General features: G+C 36.4%; 1 protein-coding gene across 1 annotated transcript in view; it reads right to left on the bottom strand.

Annotated features, from left to right (window-relative positions):
* Positions 1 to 3,432: 3,432 nt before the first annotated feature.
* The window catches only part of ADCY1 (adenylate cyclase 1), a 180,607-nt gene continuing 160,552 nt past the window's right edge, over positions 3,433 to 23,487 (bottom strand). The window contains exons 14-20 of the mRNA XM_040077081.2: positions 23,295 to 23,421; positions 13,967 to 14,083; positions 12,716 to 12,862; positions 12,231 to 12,329; positions 8,125 to 8,239; positions 6,158 to 6,282; positions 3,433 to 5,332 (exon numbers count right to left, since the gene is read on the bottom strand). Coding sequence (XP_039933015.1) covers positions 4,994 to 5,332; positions 6,158 to 6,282; positions 8,125 to 8,239; positions 12,231 to 12,329; positions 12,716 to 12,862; positions 13,967 to 14,083; positions 23,295 to 23,421 — 1,069 coding nt within the window. The 3' untranslated portion in view covers positions 3,433 to 4,993. The remainder of the gene's footprint in view (positions 5,333 to 6,157; positions 6,283 to 8,124; positions 8,240 to 12,230; positions 12,330 to 12,715; positions 12,863 to 13,966; positions 14,084 to 23,294; positions 23,422 to 23,487) is intronic.

Genomic DNA, 23,487 nt, shown 5'->3' on the forward strand with positions numbered 1-23,487 from the left:
ACATGAAAGGCCAATGTTTTCTCTTGTTTTGTAACACTGTACAAGTTTAAAAATAAGGCATTATAATACAGGTTTGTCACAAAAAAATGTTGGTTTTCACTGTAATAAAAAAACTCTAACTTGAAAGAATTTTATGGCTAAATAGTCCTCCTGCCTGGGCAGATCACATACGGAGTCTGGACTTGCTGATGTAAAGAAAATGCATTTTTTCTGCTACAAGCAGGAATCCAACACAGGAAAATGATTCATGCTACTTACTAATGTGTTCAGACTCTTGAAAGCGCTGAAATAGCACAGGCCATATACAGTTTCCCTTCAAACAGTGACATCCAACTACTTTATTTTGCCTGACAGGTAAATTAGAGGCAAAAGTGTCGAAGAGATTTCAGTGCATGACCTACTCTTGGTTACTAGTGTTGTAAAATACTCAGTTCAGTACTGACATGAGATGTTGCTATAACCCAAAGCAGAACTTGGCCTACAGAAGCTCAACTCCTGACCTTTACAAGCGTACTAAACTGATGATTGCTGCAGGCCTTGTGGATACATAAGGGGATGCAGATTCAGCCCTGACAAGCTGAAACTTTTGGCTCTCAGTCTCACCTAGGGAAAGAAAGGGAAAATCTGTGCATTTAAAATAGATTTCTAGTCAATGTAAATGGAATATATTCAGAAATATCTAGCCAGTAATCCAGTTTGCAATCTCAGCAGAGAATAATAATTCAAAAAACATTTGAAGATAAAGGTAGCATAGGAACATTTAGTCTCAAGACTAAAGATCTCTGCAACTTATATGTTTATATAAAGAATGAAAGACTTCAATTATTACTGCTATCTGAAACAAAAAAACATACAAACTGGTGTGAAATATTGTGCTTGCTATTGACAGACATTGATGCCAAACTGGCATCACTTTGTTGTAGTGCTTGTATCTGTTGACTATTTCAAGCTAACAGCTCCACAAAACAGTGAACAGAGGTACAAGAGGCTATTCTGTCCACAAATCAACAAGTTACTATGCTCAGATGAACACTAGGGACTTGCGGTTGCTGTGGGGCTATAGCAAGGTTACCCAGGCAAAAGTTACAGTGCTTGACCAGAAAATTAATATATGCAAGACAGGAAATGCGTGTAAAAAGATGGACACAAAACAAATCCCACAGAAATCCAGGGAAATCCTTCTGATGATTTTCAGGGATATAGGAGTGGGCCACACACCATCTTATGACAATTGCCAATAAAAATTTTGCTTGCAATCTTTAATTTGGCAGAGAATGTGTATTTATGAGGTTTTCAGAGGTATTACTTCCATGTACTTTTCCCCTCTTTCCATGTATAAAACTTATTAAACATGCCAAAGAATGCAGAACAACTGAGAGATTAAATATGTCATTTAAAACTGTCATACAAGAGCTGAAATTAAACAAATGTGGACAGAACAGGAAATGGGGAAAAACTATATGAATAGGGAGGGAAAGCATAAAGATAAGAGCACAGTTTCATTATATCATTATTTCAATGGGCACTTAGCTTTCATTGTTGAAATGGTTGCTGAATCCTGCCTATTATTTTTACATTGTATTTCACTAGTTTGTGCCTTAGTTGAAGTTTCTTCAAGTATAAATTTATACTGCTCAGTCCAGGACTAAAAAGTAATGTATAGTTCTCCCCATGGTAAAACCAGCAACAACAACCATAATAAAAATATGAAAAACCATTCATGATAGGATAATGATGTTAATGACAATGAACTTAATGAGAGTGATGTTAACCTGGTCTACTGGAAGGTGTCCTTGCCTATGGCAACAGGGTTGGAACAAGATGATCTTTAAGGTTCATTCCAACCCAAAGCATCCTATAAATCTATGACTTAAAGTCTGGAAACTAACTCCAAATATGCCATGCTTGATTCTGTAAGCTAAGACATACACACCAGCTTGCCTGGTCCACTCAACCTGCTCTGGGAAGCAGAGACCTCCTCCAAAAGTGCAGAATGAGAAGCTGATGATGGACTGTGCCTATGTGGTCCTTTCCATTCAACATGGAAAACATTCTTACAGAAGTCACATGCCTCATTTGGCTGTTGGAAAAGAGGATCGGGCTTTGATAATCTTTGGACCAATTCTAATTAATGATCACCTGCTAGTAATTTAAAATATTAACATGTATAATCTAAATTTACCTTGTTACATGATCTTCCACTGACATTACCAGGAAGGAAATGCGTCTGGGAAGGAGAACAGTCATGAAAATATCAGCAGAGGAGACAATTCATTTGTTCTCACTGTGCACTTGGTCAAAGATCAAAGAAACAATGGCAAGATGCCTATATCTTGAGCCTAATAAAAAGAATAACACATAAGTATTTTTATTGAAAGCTTTGGGTGGGCCAATGGGTGTGTTTATTCGATGTGTTCACATGCTGCCAGATCTACTGCTAGGATCTGAAGATACTTTTATTTTATTATTATCAGTGAAATTATACCAAATTCACTGAGTTCAAAAATTGTGTGGCATGGAGACTTTGAGAGTGGAACTGAGTGGTTAATGCTATTGCACATAATGCTTTCCAACTTGATTAAGTATTTAACTTACTCATGTGATGATTTAGTTCTTATAAACTTGTTAGAGAACATAACGATGCTGTGTGCTTTACATGAATACCACTTACTCAGTTTAGTTACATAAGTATTTGTTCTTTTAAATCTGTATTCTCTACATGTATATTTTTAAAATTATTTGAATGTCTGAAAACAAAGAATAAATTATTCTAGAATATCTGTAAACTGGGTAGCTCTTAGGGAGAAAAAGAAATGAAGTGACTTTCTTCAGCCTAATCAGGATGTGTATTACCTGTATAGTACAATTAGGAAGCAGTTCTCAGGTTTTTATAGTCACTTTAATCATAAGACTAAATTTGCTTTGTAATGAAGCACTATGCAGACAAGGTACATAAAAATGAATTCAAAACTCCGCTGAAAAACACTGGAGTCCCACAGTATCCTGATGTGGAGAACAGGAATTACAGCATTTCTTTAACCATTTGCATCTACTGACATAGTGCTGTCATACACTTTTAACACAAAAAATCACTGCTCCAAAGCAAAAGCTGATAGGACGGGACTCTTAGAACCTTCTTTCCACTAAAATCTGTAACAAAATAGGCCAACCAAAGGGAAGTGTGACACCTAGTACATGAAAATTTTCTATTGTACATTCTGTACAACTTCTGCATTCTGGACTGGGATTTTTAGCTTTGTGGGTTTTGGGTTTGTGTGGTTGTCTGGGGTTTTTTTCTTTTTTTTTTCTTTTTTTTTTTTCTTTTGTTGTTGCTCTTGGGTTTTGATCCTGTTTTTGTTTTTGAGGGGGGTGGACTGTTTTGCTTATTAAAAGGAAGTTTGGCATGTTTTTAGACAATGTAAAGTTTTACTTCTCTTTTGGAAAGCAGCTGGGATTAGTTAGCCTGTGAATCCTTTAATTCTCTTTTGGAAAGCAGCTGAGATTAATTAGCCTGTGAATCCCTGTCAGGACTATATGGCACCTGTCCATGGAGTACATGTCCCTCAGCAGGATGACCTTCAACTGCTCCCCCTTGACTGTGGAGTTGCATTCCACATTTCACATCCAGATCATCATTTCAGTATGAAACCATAAACAATATGATATGGGCAGCAGTAGAGGAAAAAAGCAGCCACAATATATTCTTTTTTAAGCAGATTAAGAGCTGGACTTGCTCTCCTGGCACATTTACCAGTGCTCCTCATTTGACAAAGTTTGACTGTGCTTGTTTCTCAGAACTATAGCTTTCATAATTGTACAGCTTTGAAGAGTGAGTCTGGATAGAATCAAGGTATAATAAAACTGTGTGGCATAAATTTAAAAATCAATTAATATATAAAACTATGTTGGCAAACATACAAATGTCACAAAACTAGCAACAGCATTTTGTCACCAGTACTGGACAATTCTTTGAGCTGTTCAGAATGGTTAATCCTGGACTTGAGCCAGAGGACTTGTGCTATTTCTAAAAGCCTAAAATAATACCATCCTTCTGTTCCTCAGTAAAATCAGCACTGTAAATACAGGAATGTTTCTATATTGCATAAGCATATTGCTGTGCTTTAAGGGTGGCTCCTCTATCTTGCACAGAGTCAAATGACCTACAAAGAGGTAGCAAATTCTAAGCTTTACCACTCTTGTATTGTTTTTAATGGAAAGAATACATACTGTTCTTTTGCCTAAACTTAAAGCTCTGTGGTTTGCCTACTGTATATCCTAGTGTAATGGTTTGATTGAAAGTTTTTGGAAGTTTTTGGAGTATGCAAGGAGAACTTAAAAAGATATGTAAAGTTCTATAATTAGCTGAATCCAGTCTTCATTGATCTGCCATTGACAGCACAATAAACACTGTTCTCATTGCATTAATTCATGCACTGGGAGCACAGTTTCTCAAAGTCTTGCTGTAGCCCTGGAGAGTCTCCAGGCATCCCACACTCCATGGTTAAATGCAGCTTTGCTGACCCCAGGCCCAACAATTCTGGCTATGACAGAAAGCAAAATCTCTTTGCTATGTCACTGCAGGTGGATGTGTAAATAAATACACATTTCTATGTTCATCTCTATAAATCTCTATTAAGTCTACATAGAACTGTTTGTATGTATGCATATATAGATTAAAACATATATATACATACACACACACATAAATAATTGCTTGCACATTTATCTATTTATTTTTCATTTACTGTTTAAAAATGCCAAGAAAATATTCCTCATTTCCAGAAAACCCTGTTTTGACTTTTCATAACAGAATTGCTAGCCCTTGTATGTTCCATCCCAAGAGTTCATTACACAGTCCCCAAGTTCTCTTTGGTTGGGTTGTAGTGGTCCATGGTTAATGACATGGCCTGTGATCTCTGACTTCTTAGTAAAAATTCAGGCAACCATTGCTCTCCAAGTTCACTGCAAGTGGCACAACCAAATCTCTTTTGTTTTATGCCTCCTTCACAGCTGGCACAGAAGGAAGGTAATGCAGGGTTTGGTTTGTGTGAGTCGTAGATACTTGACCTGCTCCAGGAGCAGGTTTTACAGTAAAGCTAGCAACTGAGGACACTGATGGACAGCTGGTGCCCAGTTTTGTTTGAATGTTTACTCTCCCATAAGGGTACGTTTTCCTCTCTAAATTTAAAGACCGCGTTTGGGAATTATTTCCATCAGCCTTTCCTTCCAGGAAATAGGTCAACATTTCACCTTTCCCCTTTACACTGACTTTACCCCTGCACACAAATTCATAACTGCATCTTTTTAATATCCGCTGAACTTCTTCTGTCACCTGAGGATAGAAAATAAACAAACCCATTACTTTTTTCTGCTCATGTAATTGCCCACCCCTCTCCATTTTACTTCTTGGTAATGAAATACATGTAAACAGAATGGATTAGCACCTACAGCTGCTCTCAAGGTCATTTAGAATTTTCTTTAAGAAGTAAAGATCACTGATAAAACTGGAATCTGGGAAGCAGAATTTCTGGTCTTGAGTTAAATAAATATATAGACAGACTAAACTCCATCCAACAGAAATATGCAACCAAATTGTAAGCTGTAATCAGTTCCAGATATGTTAATTTATTGCAGAAGACCTTTTGATCCCTGCAGATTAGACAGGTATTTTGGATAAATGACTGCAGGTAATCATTGAGCTTTTGAGAGGAACACTGTAGGTTCTAGTAGTAGAACAAGTGTTCTCTGTCTGCATCACCTCTCCAATCCAAAGTATCCAAGCAATTTTTAGATCTTCATAAAATGTAGTAAGATGCAAATGAGTGTAGATCCTTTCCTTGCAGGTCTTATTTAGGCAAAATTTCTACAGCACAAACACTGGCAGTGTTAGCATTCCCAGTCTTACCTCCAACTGTGTGCAATGAAGCAGAGAAGTTGTTTCTTTAGATGGGAAATGATTTATTTGAAGATTTCATTGTCTTTAGGGAGTGAAGTATATGGAAAACAACTATACCTGTGATGATGAGTCATCTGGAGAGTGTTTCCCCCTCCATAAGAACAAAGTGAGGCTGTGTTTTTCTAAGTGCTCTTGAAAATGTAACCACATATAAAACAGGAGGTATGTAAAGTTTGCAAAATTGTCTTAGAATGCACTCACCTGAATCTTTCCCTGCACTCCAGTACTATCCATTCGGCTGGCAACATTCACAGTGTTCCCCCAGATATCATACTGTGGTCTTCTGGCTCCAATGACTCCTGCCACTACCGGCCCAACATTAATACCTAAAATTAAAAAATTAGTTTGGTTTTCACTACAGCATATTATCCAAAGGAAACATGAATCCTGCCAAACATTTTTACATAAGTGTCTTAGCATATTTTTTTGTAATACAGTAATACATGTTAACATCATAAAGCTGAGTCAAGGGAGGCTTAGGTTACATGTCAGGAAAAGGTTTTTCACCCAAAGGGGGACTGAACACTGGAACAAGCTCTCCAGGGAGCTGGTCACAACAATAAGCTTGACAGAATTCAAGAAGTATTTGGACAATGCTCTCAGGCACATGGTGTGACTTTTGGGCTGCCCTGTGCAGGGCCAGGAGTTGGGCTTGATGATCCTGATGGATCCCTTACATATTCTATGATTCCTCAGCATATTCATGATTCTATGATTAAATTAATGCCAAGTGGACTTCTGCATTTGTGAAAGTTTTAGAAACGCAACAAAGACATTTCTTGATATCTTACTGGAAATGTAATATGATAGACAACATAAAAATTTAATTCTTCTGTGGATTTTGTTTGTTTAAAGAAAATAAGAAAAGCAGTGGTAGTGCAGAGTTAGTTTCAGCTAACTGAAGATGGGACAAACTGTTAAAGATCTTTAATTATTTCCTATAAGTTCCACTGCAGTTGCACATATAAAGCCTTTTAATAGAGGTTTTCCAAGAAACAGAAATAGTGGTCTGAAATACACAAGGATTGGGGTGAGGGGAGTGCGTCAGGCTAGTTGTTAGTGCCAGACAACTTAGATTCCAGAGACAGTGGAAGAAGACAAAAGTGTGTGAAAATGACTCAAGTCTATCCTTTTATAAACTGCAGAGCTCAATTCTACATTTCTGACTGATTTCAACATCTTGTTTGCAAGATAAAAGAGGATATTCCTTCTGAGTGCCCTGAAGAGCTGCGGATACTAAACCCTGCATGGCATCCTGTGCAAGGGCTTTCCTAGGCAATTTATGTAGAAGAACGAGGGTTAGGTGTTTGATCCTTTGTGAACCTGTCAAGACAAGTTATAACAGAGTTCAAAGATAATTTGAGGTTTATAATTATTCGTATGTACAGGAGGTCAAAAATGTGTAACTCCTATTGCTGCCTTTGATGTCTTTGGTATTTCTCAATCTTCCACTGCTAGCAACCTCAGTTTTTCTGTTGCCCAGCTCATTCTCCCAAGTCAGCCATGAAAATATATAGAGAAAGAAGATGGAGAAAACTATCAGTGTTAGAATATGCAATAAAATGAGAACAGCAGTGAAAGTACTAAGGGAGAGGGGCAGGATACATGAAGAAAGGGAAGCAGGGAACTTGATTTCTAAGAAGGCTGAGAGAAATGAGTGGTAAGACATGTAATAACATGTAAAGTATTGCATGGGAAGAGTTGCGTTGTGCAGAGCAGAGGATTTGATTTGTTGGAGAAAACAGGACTGGTTAAGGTGATTTGGCATCTGTGGAGAAAAAGCTCCCATTGGACTTTTAATACCGACTAAGTTTTTGCAGATGCAACTTAATGTAATACAGTAAGACCCAATTTTCAGCAGCTTAGCAAAGCAAAGCAATGTAAGCTACAAGACTGGGTACACTCATAACACTGTATAAAATTAATGGTGCTCTTTCCTTTTAGGGGTGCATAGATTAAGTAAACACTCTGGAATTGGAGGGAATTCCTTAATACTAATGCATACCATCCAGATTGCTGACCTTTTACATAGGTGTGACTCTCTCACTAATGGAGGATTTTCAGTTTTAATCATGAGTGCAGGACAGGTAATCCTTTGCTGACAGCACAGGAAAAGCCAACGAAAATCAATCTTCTGCTTGTGTGACAATTGTAGAAACATGACTTACCAACTCGTAGGACAAAGTCATTGTAAGACTGATAGTTGATTTCATCAAGAACGTCAAACATCTCTATTGCAAAATCTGCCAGTGTACTCAGATGGGAATAAATTGATTTTTTAGCCTAGAAACAAAATAGTGTTGCACATTAAATTTGTATGTTACTGAGATGCAGGTTAAATACTAAAATGAAAAATAATGAGAAGTGCACAGAGATGCCTTAGGAAAAGAATCTAACCAGTTTTTCTGGTTAGAAAGGAAAATTTTGGTCGTAGCTGCAGCACATACATTCTTTTTTTCTGCTTTTTTTTTCTTCTCTATCTCCTTTTGATTTCTGGGAAGAATGGAAAGAAAAGTTCCCATGGTAAAGTAGTTCTGTTGCTAGAGAGTTGCCGATGTTTGTTTTGAGTGTGGCAGGGAATTTAACCTGCTTTCTTACAAAACTACCTTGCCTGATGATATTAATAACTATAATTGCTGCCCTCTTCTCCCTTTGGAGAGAGCTTTTGCTAGCACCCAGCTACCATCGGGTGCATGGTGTTCCCATTGACAAAATTCCTGTTGGATTTAATCCTGTGAGGTGCAGAACACCCCTTCATTTTTCCTTTCCAGGCAAGTTGAAGGGAGCTGTTATCAAATGTATCTAAATGAACTAATGTTTGGGGTTTTTTTGCCTAAAAGAGATCAAATGAAATGGTGAAGTAATAACTTGTGAATAAAACCCCAACATAAGAAAATAATTTTTACAACTTCAGTCTAATTAAACTGTGCAACTAATTTTCAGAGGATATTGGGGATTCCAAAACTTAGCAAGCTTCTAACATAATTCTCAAGATCATGAAAGGAATATTTGCTACAAAGTAGTAAAAAACTAAGCAGCATATTATGAGAATGTGGAAAAGAGAGGTTTGCATATTTCTTCTGTAACTCATACTCTCCCCCCAGCTAACTAACTTTGGTTTGCTAAAGACAGGCTATTAGAAGAAACCTTTGACTCAACTCAGTATGACTGCTCTTATGTTCTGCTCTTGAATAAGAAATATGAATTTTGGAACAAATTTGCAAAGTGAAAATGGGCTAAAGGTAGGATATGGTGAAAGAAATGCAGGATCAGTGGCAGCTTCAGTAGGGTATTACACAATACAACTGTACAAGCTGGCATGAGATGAAAGCTTACTGAGTTTTTTCCATGATAGTGAGATTTTATAAATGCAGTGCTAAGCAGTGGCTGAAAAACCTGAGAATCAGGTTGCTATTTCCTTCATTCACCTCAGTTTGACAGGGTTGCTTCATGTGGCTAGGAAATTCACAAAAAAACTATGAAAATCATCCTTGTGCCTGTCCCAATTTTTGGGAAGGATATTTTTATTTACCTGCCTGGATGTGTGACATTCTGCTTTTTGCAATGTGAACTAGCTAGTTCTACTCTTTTCCAGAATCATCAAAACAAAGGAAGAACAAGAATTCAGCTTAAAGAGTTGATGGATACATTTCCAGAGGAGGAAAAAATATTTAATGTCTGAAGCAGGGACAGAGCAGTGCATAGTTTTATTTGATTTCTAAACTTCTTTATGCTTCTTCTCTTCCATTTCTTTGCTGTCTAATGAATGTTCTGTTTTCCTGCAGTGCCCTTCAGGGTTGCAGGAGAAAGGACTGGTGACAAATACTGAGTGCACCACAGGTGACAGATACCTCTAAACAGGATTAGGACAAATTGTTTTGAACCTGCACTAAAGAACACCACAAAGTTAGGACCCTGGTGAAGTTAGGACCCTGGTGAAATACAGATGCAATTAATTTATATTGTGCAAAATGTCTGCAAAATCTTTGTTTGTGTGCTGCCCTGTTGATATAACTAGAAAGCAATTATTTATTTAAACATCAGAGTAGTTACTGGAAAAACTGCATCAGAGCATCAAAAATCACTGCAATAGACACAACATGCATTTACTGGAGCCACCTGCTGAGTCAAGGTGCAGAAACAGAAGTCCAGTATAATATGGGATTTAAATATTTGACTTCATAAGGGTACTGGGCTCTTAAGTGTATAAATATCCTCAGTTAAGAGCACAATTAACTCCATCCACTGCTTTCTGTTCATGTCCAAGTTCTAGTATGAAATTAGTGATTTAAAATCAGAGGCTGTGCCAGATTTTCTGTTGAACCTGGGACACTCCTGGCAGAGGGCAGACCAGAGGCATTTGAATGTCTTATGGTCCCCCATGGACACATATGACTCCATAGGAGAGCCTGGGGACTGTGTGAAGCTGGCAGAGATTTGCCAGTGCATGACAGACCAGCCAAGATTATCAGAATTCTAATATACAGGTGTATGCTGAAGAACTACTGGCAAGCTGATGTAACTTCTATTCATTTGCATCATATGGACAGTAGGGAGAGATCATAGAAGAGCTGAAACTCTGAGTTAAAGTAAAAATTTTTGTCTGTTTTATATGAGATATTTTATTCTGGAATACAGATTTTTAATAAATTAATAATAATAAATTTTAATAAATTCTACATAAAGGTCAAAATTTGCCCCAAGATTTGAAAGGAAGACAGTACTGTACAAGGTATTCTGCAGTGGTTTAAAATGCATTGCTATCATAAGCTCAGAGCAGTATCTTCAGTACTGGACTAACTCAGCTGATCCTTCACTCAACTACTATAAAATACAAGAGACAAACATGTTTAGGTTTTGGAACATATGCTGCCAAAGTTATCCAATAACACACTTGTTTTGAGGATTATAGTTCAAAGAGCATCTATGGCAGACACAAAACTATGCCATTGCCTGTTTGCCTCAGGACACACACTGAAAAAATTCTAAAGATCAGTGGTTTTTGCCTGTCTCAGAACCCATGAGTCAAACATTTTAGGATAAACAGATTTTTTAAAATACTTTGTGTGTGTGTGTGTGTGCGCGCGTGTGCGTGCGTGTGTGTGTGTAATGTATATATTTCTAGGAATGATACAAAGGAAGGCATCAGGAAATACTTTGCAGATCAGAAGGTTAGTTGTGTGATATACGCCAACATGATTCTAGCCATTGATTTATATGTGATCTTGTGATCTTGTTTTTTATTTACTTAGCAGGGATAGTTGTTGCTAAAAAGTCCACAGGGCATCTTCCAGCCTTTTTCGCTTTTGCTTTCTAACTCAGTACTATTTTGCAATGCTAAACCATATGCACTAATGTATTCAACCTATATCTATAACATACATACATGCATATCAGAACAAGGGATAAGTTCTGAAAACTCTGGGCATATGAAGTGAATGGATTGCTTTAATTTTCATTCTATTCTTATATTAATAATTCTATAAAATTTTAACAATTTAGTTTTATTAGTGTAATTACTAATGTACGTAGCACTCTGTATACTATACTTTTAACATAATGCCTACAGGGTTTTCTGACTTTCCAGATGCTGCTTGAAAATTTAGAAAATCTCTGTTCCAAGGTAGTAAGTTAAGGTAAGAATAACACTCAGGGGTAGTGATGAGGATACAGAAGGCCCCAGAGTGTGTGGATTTGAAATGACTGACTTTTTTATTGCTAAGTAACTAAATCAGTATATAGAATGCTAATGGTAGAGAAAAAGAAGGGCTGATTTGGATGGAACAGGTACAGTGCAGTACTGTACTTAGTACAAAGTTCCTGTCCATAATGGGGGTTGGGAGAGGATGTTTATTTTAGTTGTAGGTTACATCCAGATTTCAATATTAAAGTATATATATAAAAATTGCATTTTAATATTCTTCTGCTAGTTTTGCAGCAATTCATTACACCTAGAGTCTCCCTTTCTCTGCATCTTACAAGGCCATCTAAAATACCAGGTTTAAAACACTACCACTGATTTAGAGGCTTTTATACATCAATTTGCAAGGAATCCAAACCTATAGACAATGAAATCACAAGTGAAGCCACATAAGCAAGTGTGGCAGTTTTCCTTTTCCAGCTACAGCTGTTCTTTGAATTTCAGTTTCAAAATGTTGTAAAGAAGTTATACAAATTATCAATAATCTCACAGAATTAGTTGTGTTTCTGATGTTCCTCTGGAAATTGAAGAAAAATGGTTCCTTCATAAGACTGTTACATAAAATCTTCTTACCTTAGTTCCTGAAGTAGGTACAAGTCCCACAGCTGCCATGTATGTACTTCCAATTGTCTTGATCTTTTCAATATCCTTATAATATTCTTTGTCCATAAGCTTTGTTTAAAACATAAAACTGTTAAATATTACATAATATTTTAGATGAGCAACATAATTATCAGACAATATGTGCAAGTTCATTAAGCCGTATCATATTTGCTAAGTTTAGGCTTGCCCACTTTAAGGTCATTGAAAAAATGGCCATTAACTTCCATATTTGATACTCTTCCTATATTAGTGAAATTTTAGGTCAAAGTCATGTGCCTAAAGGTACAAATTTGGCACTTCGGAGAAGCCCAGTGGACACCAACTATGATTGAATAGGAAGTTTACAGTACTGTTTTATTAAACAGTTCAAGATACACTGATTTACTTCAGATAATCTCATTGATAGTTATTTGGTAGAACTGATATTGTCAAAAGACAAAGTGTTTAGACCTTACCTCATCAAAATCAGCAATAATTTCATTTAACAGGCGTAAACATTCCACTCCCATATTATTGCCATCCAATTCTATGTAGAAATCATTGAAATTTGGGATGGAAGCAAACATCACTCCCACTTGTGAATATGACTGGTAATAAAGGTCCTGTAGTTCATAAGCAGATGTAATTTTTATTTTTAAAAAAATTAATCTAAATTAAACATCATTATTACAATACTTATTCTACTGATAAATAATGGCTAGGACAAAGACCATCAGTTTCTCTAGAGGGAAAACCAGACTTCTTAAAGTAATGTTGAAAGATGTCTTCACTCAAGACCACAATAGAAAATTAACACCTAAAGTATTAAACCCATTAAAAAAAAACTTAGGGTGTTTGTTTGTTTGTTTGTGGGTTTTTTTTTCTGTTTAGACACTGAAGCAGCAAGCCAAAATTTGAAGGAAGTTTTAACAGTTATAGAACTACTCTAACTGTTAATTTTGTCCTGCGGTACATAACTGGCCTCTTTCAAGATACTTTCAAGTCTTTCCATGTGTTGTGGATTCTTACATAATATAATGCTGTTCTGTATGATAAGGTTTCTGCTTAAAAATTTGTCAGGCTCAAAGAAAGAAAAATCACTCTTCTGTGGTTCAAATACTTTGACCCCAATTCTCAAGAGCAGTATCGTGGACATTACAGCTACTCCAGTGCTAAAGGTTTTCAGATGACCATAAGGAGTCCTATAAGGCCTTCTTGAACAAATTAATTTAGTCAGTGCAGTCTTTTATGTTAATCTGTGTCTTCACTAAGTATGTACTAGTCCCTGTTTTTAACTTTAAATAGATAGTTTTATTAATGGTAGCATACTTTGCAGAACTAGAGTGGTTAATACATATGTGTCTGGCAGTTCGTACACTTCACCATTCAGAACAAAACTGAGCTCATGCAATACTGTGATAAATTCCAATATCCTACACTGATTGGATTTTTTTTTTTTTAAGTTATTTATATGCAGGTACTTGGTTATATTGATGTTGAATAGCAACCTTCCCTTATCCTGAATTTCACTAAAATTCTACAGAGAAGGAAGACCATACAGCAAAATAAATAATCTCAAACTAATTCTTGAACCCAAGTTTTTGCAAAACTTCTCTTTTTACAAAAGCAAAGTTTTTTTCCCAGCCTTTCTTGCAAACATACAGATGGAAGGAGGCTCAAACAACAAAGATGCATACAGCATGTATTTAAACTTTATATCTGCTTACCATATTTCTTGGATTAGACATAAGGAAGTGCTGTGCAACATGGGCTGGCAACAGGTTGAAAAGAATTCTTTTATTATCCAACTTGACTCTCTCCATATCATCTCTCTCTTCTTCTGCCTGTTGGAATAGAGGAAAAGAAAACCTTTCCAAAAAGCAAAAAAATTAGCTGAGTCTATCAAATTCTATTAATTCATCCTTTGGAATTAAAATGAACAAAATGCAGATTAGCAATGTAGATTGAGAACCGTTCTCCTGTACCATGTTTCTACATTAGGCAAAATCCCTTTAAATCCTTAGTAATTCAAGCTAAAATCTCTCAGCTGTTTTCAGGGTTTGATTAGCTAAGTGTATTGGTATTTTCTGTTCTTTTAAGTAGAAACTTGATGTGTTTACAGAGTAAGTCTGAATAATCCCATTTAAGTCACATTGGCCTTGGGGGCCAATTACTTCCCAGGTACTTCGACATAGTGATAGCAGTATTTGATCCATCTTTCAGACAAGAGAAGCCAGTGAGAACCTCCAGTGTTTCAAGCAAACCTATGTACTTAGCAGTAAAATTGAAACAAATCTGGTAGGACTGTAACTTCAACAGAGAAAAAGATTTTAAAATTGAGCATCCTTAAGAATTATGTACGCTTAAAAAAAAAAAAAAATATATATATATATATATATAAAATAGGTAACATTTCTAGAGATTTTAATTATATTAGTGTTTGTCATGAAAACATATATAGTTCCTTTGCAACAGAAATTCTGTTATTGATGTGAATGACAGCATTCAGAATGACTGCTTAGGAGTTAACACATCTGAGGTCCCTAACTCAGAATACTGGCATTTTATTACAAGTGCTTAACTCACTGAGTTAGTGTGAGTCATACAATAGGAAATTATTAAATTAAAATTAAAAACTCAGACCCCTTTTTTGAAAAATATTGAATATGTAGGAATCTCATTTGAGACTCGTAGGTTTGCAAATTCCAGCCTAGTACTTTGTAGATTAATCTGCAAAGTTCCTTCTCTGGAATTTGCTCCTTGTTCTTAGAGTGACTTCTGGCCTTGCACCCATTTCAATTAGAAAACACTTGATCAGGAAGATATTTATCTCACAGAAAGTGAAGCTTTTTCTTTGTTCCTCAATCACACTCACAAATCTTCTACTGTGATGCCAATGTGATTTTGTTTATCTAATTACAGTCAGTAGAAGACTGGAAGGCCAAATCCTCAGGCATTGTTGAGAAACTCCATTCACATAAATAATTGATGATTCTGTTCTAATCTTTCTTGGCTTCCCATTTATATCTGAAATTTGGTATCCTGATCTATTACAAAGTCCACATAATTTCTCAGTATCCTATCCTAAGAAGGAGAAAAGCGGTCACCTCTTGCCTCCATATAGTCTAACAATATTATTTCATGTGATATTTTTTCAGGAAGCTGTTTTATTTTCCATGACAAAACTTAGGAAACAACATTTTTATTCAAGTAACAGTCTTCTTTGTCCTGCAGTTTATTTGGTATTTTTAAATTTCTTTACAAGTAAAAAGAATTCTGGAAGAAAATTGATTTTATAACCATAAATTCTTTGGAAATTGTTACCTTTTTAAATAAATTCTCAGCTCCTACTCTAATTTGCATAATAAGAAACAGAACCTGTTCCAGAGCTGAAATAACAGTAAACTTTAAATAGCAATTAAGTTTTGCAAGAAATATACCTGAAGTTTTTATTATAAGTATCTATTTCCTGTTCATGAGCTGTTTTCTTGACACTTCTTTCACTGTTTAAATTTCACATGCTCTTTTCTTAAAATATCCTTCTCCTATTTTGGTGATATAACTCTGACTTACTGTTTTCTATGAACATGTGAAATGGCCTCTGGCCTTTAGTTTGGTGTTGGAATTCAAATGTTTTAGGAAAAATAAAAAGATTCTTCAGTTGAAAATCCAAATCAAACTTGCAACTACACTGTACATCACAATGAAACATGGAAAGTTTCATTCTGACAACAGCAAAGAGATTTGTGAACTGAATTGATGATCTTAATAAAATATCCATTCAGGTCTTCCTTATCTATTCCTCTTTTTTTGAACGAGAAATTTTGTTGTTACTTTCTTCCTAGGAATGTTAATGTTCTCAGTTAACCCACCAATACAATATGGGGAAGAATACCTTCTTAAAGAACAGTAGTTCTGTACTAATCAAAGGAACCAAGTAGGTGTAGGTAAGTGGAGTAAACAGTTTGATGCATTGTATGGATAATGATGTTGCTCAATCACTGGCAGCTGTTCATTTCTGATGTGGAAATGTGTGATCAAATTCCTCTGCCTTGCCTAATTGTGGACCAAACTGTTTATTTTGGAAGAAATTATTGAAAATATTCTCCAGTGCATCCATCATTATGTATGAACCACAGCAAAGGCTTCAGAGCAAGGAACACCTGTGACTAAGAAGTAGAGAACTGAGCTCTTGAGTGAAGAGCGAATGGCTCAAATCAAACTATCAGAGTCAAGTCTGATGTGGTGGCAAAATCATCTAAGAGCAGGGAAAGGCATTAATGATGTCACCATTGGTAATGATAGAATGCAACATTTTCAACACACCTAACAAGGGTCTCTTCCCTTTTCGGATGCAAAACTGTTAACTACAATTTTGGCTCTGAGAGGGCTCAGTTGCCAACAATGAGATTGTGGGAAAAAGGCTTGAGGTAAAATTAAAGATAACAGTAAAGAAAATATAGGGGGAATTTTGGTTGCTACTCTCTGAGTGGAACACCGTCAGCACATTGAATTTTCCACACACAGGACAATCTAGGGGGGACTGAACAGAGAGGGGTGGAGTGGAGTGGAGTGGAGTGGAGCGGAGCGGAGCGGAGCGGAGTGGAGTGGAGTGGAGTGGAGTGGAGTGGAGTGGAGACTGCAACCAGGCTCTGTTGAAACCCTTGCAGAAGAGGGTACTTGGTGGTACTTTTTAGTTGATCGGACACACAGCAGCTGGAGGCTAAGAGAGATAATGGAAGATGTCTTGCTGTTGAATTAGCAGCTATGGCAAAATTACCCTCCTTGGATTGAGAGATAGCCCCATCCCAAGATTATCTCAGTTATTACACTGATGTCACCCACCTCCAAGGCAAGACCACCTCTTACTGCGTAAGACGTATGACTAATGTCACTCAGGCTTTGCATAAATGTAAAGAAGAGTTAAGAAAGGGTAGAAGACTCCATATAACTTCTGGGATTAGGTGGTAGGCTGAACCTCTCCTTTCCCCCATATGGACACGTAAGTGTACTCTATGCATGCTGAATGATTAGCTTGCTCTCACTGGGGACTAGAGCTTGTCTGTACATTGCTTTGAATACATTTTTTTTGCAGTCAGATACTACTTCCAGCAATCCTAAAACCTTAACTTCTCACTAATTTTTTTTTTTCTTAAATTATAAAGTTTGTTGTCTACAAACTGTTAATGTGGATTCTTCAAGAGTGCTACCAGTCAATGGCAGTGGGTAAAGGTGTGGAGGCCCAGAAGGAGGGCTCTCTTTTGTCATGTGACCCTGAACAAATCAGTTGAACTGCACTCTGACCTAGCAGACTACTCCGTGAAGGGTCCCCATAGCCGGAAGTTCTGGCAGACTGCTTGAGCACAAGGATCTCAGCTTTCCTGGGCTACAGTGGAACTAATCAAACACTAAGGGTTTGAGAAAATGGCGTTTTCACATGAAAAAAACCCTAACATCATGGAAAGCCCTTGAATAAAACCATAGTGATTCTGTGATTCATGGTGGGTAATGATAGCAAACCCAAAATAGATGCAAATTATGCGAACAGCAGAACAAGTGGAGTGTTCTTACTTTATTTGTCTCCTGACCTATTTGAGGCCAAGCACCTCCTAGCTAACAGAGAGAAAGGAGTGCACTCTCTCCATGTATTCTGGGAGAAATTTGTGCTGACAGTGCCCATGTGGAGCAATGCAGTGCCCTGAAAATTAAGCTGTGTTAGCTCTGCCTGACCTAGCCTCAGGACAAGAAGCAGAACATTAATAGAATTAGCATAGCATTCCTCCTGAGTTACTTTCTCATGCTGAAAAGCAGACATATTATCTTAGATCAGACACTGGGTCAATACTGCTGTATTGTTGCTGGTACTCTGCATGCACTTAACCAATTCACACATCCTGCCTAACATCCTGCTTTAGTACAGATCCATTAGGAATATGAACTGTAATGTGCCTCTTCTGATAGATAGATAGATAGATAGATAGATAGATAGATAGATAGATAGATAGATAGATAGATAGATACTCTGCACAGAGTTTGAGTATCTATCTTCTTGCCTTGCATTGCCTAAGACAGCTTTCATTTATTCAGTTCCTCAGGAGCTGCTTGGGGAAAGAGGAAATACGTCCTTGCGTCTCTCACAAGGGAAGATAAAGGAGGGAAGGTGAAGTAAAAAAAGACTGATTATGTCCAACAGTGAAGACTTTAAAACTATCCCATCACAGAGATAATATGGGAGGGAAGTAAGCCAGTTACTGGTATTTTCTGGGCCTTTTTCCAGCTTCCTGCTTTCTGCTCTTCAGGGAAGTGCAATGAAAACTGTCCCTCCTTGTGACTTGTGAGCTTCTAATGCCTACTCTTGAGCAGCTGAGATTAAAGCATGCATAGGCATCATTCTTTCTCAGGAAAAACAGACACAGGGAAGGGAGAAGAAGTACTTGAGGCTGGAAGATTAAAATAGCACAGATCACAGGTATTTATATTCCTGGTGGGAATATTATCCAAGTAGCTAAATGGCATTTAAACCTTCATCTATTTGTCCCTATTCCCATTGGTTAATTAAGGAAAGCTGCCAGCATGATATTTATGCAATAGCTAGTAGCTAACTTGTCTAAACAAGACAGATTATTGTGAATATAAATAAGAAAGAAAATGCATTGGCATGATCAATACAATTTTTCACATTCTGCTGTTTGCTTATACCACTTTGGTATTTGTGGCAGCTATGTAATTTTGTGGAACCCAACTGTATTTGCAGAGCTGCAGTATTTAAAAGCAGGCTTTATTTTTGCACTGGACATGGTGACAAAATTTAAAATGTTTTTAGTACTATGACTTTTTATATCAATCGAATTAACATCTACTGCATTTTACATAGTTAAACATGAGCCTTCAGTTTTTACAACTGGTTACCCATCCTCTGTCTGGGAAGTGGTCTGAACAATTGTATCACCTGACCATTTAATAAGCCTAAAAATGCTGCAGAAAGGTCACTGACTAAATAGACACTACATGAAAATACAGTTTCAAGATTCAGTTAAAAAGAAGCTGGGCACCAGTGCCATAGAAATATCATTTTTTGTACCTAAGATGGCACTACATCCGCAGGGAACAAACACATCACACTGCTTTTGCAGGGCCAGTTGAAGTGCTAAGACAACTGGCAAGTCTTGACTGTAGATTGTAAAATTCATATTTCGTACAAGTGTAATGGGCTAGAAAGACAGCAGAATGATATGGTAGTATTCCCTAAAGAATGCACCAACTGAATGCATCAAATGAAGCAATATCATTGTACTATTCTTGTTTTCCTCCTGTGACAATTCCTGAGTGAAAACTACATTTTTTTGTTGTTTTAGGATCTTCATGAATTTTTTAACTTGTATTTGTTTCTCCCACTATTGTTAAATAGTTTGCATAATGAAAAGTGAATATCAGTCACAAATAAGTAAAATCTCCTATATTTGCTATTCACAGTAATTGTCATATGAGGAACACAGTTACTCAACAATGTTATGCAGAAAATGAAATTCTCCTCTCACTGCCTATTAAAAGTATGAAGAAAAAAAACCACAACAGATGTTTTCTGAAAATACTGTGATAGTCAGAAAGGTTAAATCTGGCACAAAAAAACCCCATATCAAATCAATAAGAGCCTATAACACCACTGATCTGTGAATAGAAAGTGCAAATATAAATGTTTTAACAACATATGCATAAAAAAAAGTATTTTTCCACACAATGTACATAAATTCTACTGTATTGTCACTGTTCTGGTGATGCAACCTATATGAATGGAAATTGAATTAACTTGTCTTGAAACTGTGTAGTTTTTCTAAATAGTTTTGTTTGTTTGTTTGTTTGAAACTGCTCTTCTTCAAAGCACTTTTTTCCTGCTGATGGGGTGAAAAAAATTTGTGGAAGTGTGTTTTCCTCAGACCTTAGGACAGACCACTGAATATGTACCTATGTATTCCTACTGATTAGTTTCAGGATACTTTCATGGTTCAAAATATAATTTAGTAGCACTAGACTGTTGTTAATGATGAAATTAAAGAAATTATCTATGAAATCCTTTTTATTGCAGCTTTTGCCACAAATGCTTTTATTAATTTGAAAACATTTTTACAGGATTAGCCCAACAATGAATGCTACTCAAGTATGCAAACAAATTGCTTGAAGCTTCCAGAGCAGTCCTTGAGTCTGAAAATTCTTCCAGATTGTAACCCAGCAATTGAAAAGCCTCCTAAAAATGACTGGCTGAAACTATGTTGGAATATATTCACACAGCAGGGACTGGCTGATATGAATCTAGATTTAGCATTTGGTTCATGCAATTCAGTGTTTGCACAAAGAATCAGCACACCTCACTTTGAAAAATAGAAAATCTCCATAGGTCCTGTGCACTAAGTCAATGGTGTTTCTGAAACTTCTGTTACCAGAAATATAACCAAGTTAAGCCAAAATGGTTTAACAGTAAATAGTATTATGGCTGTAGAGAAACAGGACCAAGACTGCTTTTAGCCTTATAGAGGGCTCCTGCAGTCCAGCAGCTGGAGAAAATCGGCTCTTACTTGTCTCCTCTTAAAGGCTAATAAACAATTAGTAGCCTGGAGCTGGCTAACTACTCAAAGGCAGTTTTAACATATAAATATTTCCAATAAACAGTGTTCCCTGAGCCTTTAATACTCAGATTTTTACTTTGCTGTAGAACCGAGCAAGAGCAAGTTCAAATACAATGTTTTGCATTTTTTATATATATATATATATATATTTATATATATTTATTTTTTTTTTCCCCCCCTCCTTATCCATTTGAATAAGTAAGCACAACAACCACTTCTGTAGCATCCATCATGGACAATATTCCTAGTTGTTATGTTAATTAGTCCTTGGACTCAATATCATTTACAACCAATACACAGAGTGGAAAGCAGAACAGTATTTCTTTCAATATGTTATCCACATGTTATCACATGTTATCCAGATCTTCCACCTGGCATTGAGATAAAAGGTATATGCCCAGATAATCTAAGTGGTCAAAAGCATAATAACTGAAATCATAATAATTTGAAATCATAATAATTTGAAATCAGCATACTGATTTCAAAGAATGGTAGTTATGTTGATCCCTAAATTCTGAATTTTCTAGCTAAACTGATTTTTTTCCTTTCTCATTATTATCACACAAATCTCATACACAAGGTGACACCATACATCTCTGATTTGAAAGTGAAAAGATCTGAAAATGGCATTTGATCTTCCCAGATGAAAAGTACTTTCTGAAATGGTACCTGAAAATGCTGGTGGACAGTACTGAAATGTCACATCTTATCTCTCCTTACTGTCCCTTGGAGAAAGTGCACAATGTTTTTAACAATAGTGATGATGACTAGGTATTTTTATAGAACTTGTCTCCAAGAAAACAGAAAAAGTTCATATTTCTTCCTTTACCACTGTCCAAGTCCAGTTCTGATCTTGCATTAGACAAGCATGACATACTCCTGTACTTGATTTTTTTAAGCTGATTAATTGCTAATTAAAAGCTAACTTTAAACTAAGAATCTTGAACCAGTACTTCCATTAGGGATGCACAATTTGCCATGCAAGTCGCAATAGCTGGAATGATGAAAAGTATTTAAGACACTGGAACCCACTCTTGGTCCATTGAAAGGTCACAGGATAGCAAAACCGGTACATTATTCTACTGCTACTCAATTTCAGGGATAGAAATAACATACAGAAAGTTTTGTATTCATGAGTCATATGGCACTCAAATAGTTCCATGGTATGCCAACCCATGTAAAATAAGTGACTATCCAGCAAGGCAGGTGCTGCACTGAATTTCAAAATCAGGAAATCTTTTTTTCCATCTGAAAATTGTATTTGGCACCACAGCAAACAGAAACTAGTATCAGTTTATCCCAAACAAGCCTCTGAGGCTGACAGGCACAGCAGTTATGACTGCAGATCATAGGACAAAAATTAAATTAAATGATCATACTCAGTTGAACTGTACAGAGTTCATGGAAATTATAGAACAAGATAATCTTAAAGCGTAAAAGAGGGGAACACAGTCTTGGACATCAAGTTAAATAAGAAATCCCCACACAGCCTAACTGCTAGATAGAAAAACTAAGTCATAAATGATTTCTCCATTTTATGTAATACAGTGGAGCCAGGGATATGTTCCAGTCAATGAGTAACCCATCTGTTCCAGTCTTCATGTTATGTGTTAAAACAAGAGATATGACAATTGAAATGGTCCTCTTGACAAAATAGTTCACAGGGTGCAGGTGAGAAAAGAATATGACCTCCGTCAATTATAGGTGTGGAAGCTTTACTGTAAGGATAGCTTCCAAATTCCACCAAATAAACTTACATAGTCAACTTTCTCCTTCGCTTGGGGGCCAGTGTTAAACACTTTGGAGGTGGGAATTAGACTGCTGAGTGGTGTGACAGGAGGTACACCTATCCTTATGCCTGTGTTATGGCTAATATAATTTCTATAGGTTTTTGCTGTGTTTGATAATTAGGAAATACATTTTCAAAAAAAGTCCCTGCACTTGGTATCTAAATAAATTTCTGATCTTCCTCTGGGAAAGAGTTGCATAGTTTCTTTGTATAATATAGATGTAAATATTTCCTTTCATCAGTTTTATTTGCTTTTTTTCACTTTACCTGAATATTGATTTACTTTCATTCCTTTTTGTAATATAAGATTAAAAAAACCAAACAAACCACCATGGATTCAATGTTTTAATCTCAAACTTATATTAACAGTTTATTCCTAATGCATCTTAGCTATAAATATATTATTTGATTAATGGTATACTGGAGCAACAGCAAAGGAACAAAAAATCACTTCTACAGGAAAAATGAATTTTATATGTATGTGGAATGAAAGTTGTAAAACAATCTTTCTCTGTGAACCCCAAGAGACATGAAAAAGTTTGAGTATCTGAGTCCAAGTAATTTGTCCTGAAAGTATTTGAAAACCAAATCAAAAAGTCAGACATCATTCTGTGTACATGGATATTATAAAGTCCTGTGATTTACCTGCACTGCCCAGAGGTAGTCCAGACGCAGTTTCAAGTCCACCTGTCTTGAATGCAGTGCTAAAGCACAAGAAAACAACAAGATAGCTAGTATTGGTTCATAGCCACGCATATAAAAGGAGCCGCCCCTTAAACATAAAAAGAAAATAAATGGGTTATTCCAGGTCTAATAATTAACACTGCACATTTTTAAT

This window comes from Hirundo rustica, chromosome 1, assembly GCF_015227805.2.
Source record: "Hirundo rustica isolate bHirRus1 chromosome 1, bHirRus1.pri.v3, whole genome shotgun sequence".
Taxonomy (NCBI): domain Eukaryota; kingdom Metazoa; phylum Chordata; class Aves; order Passeriformes; family Hirundinidae; genus Hirundo; species Hirundo rustica.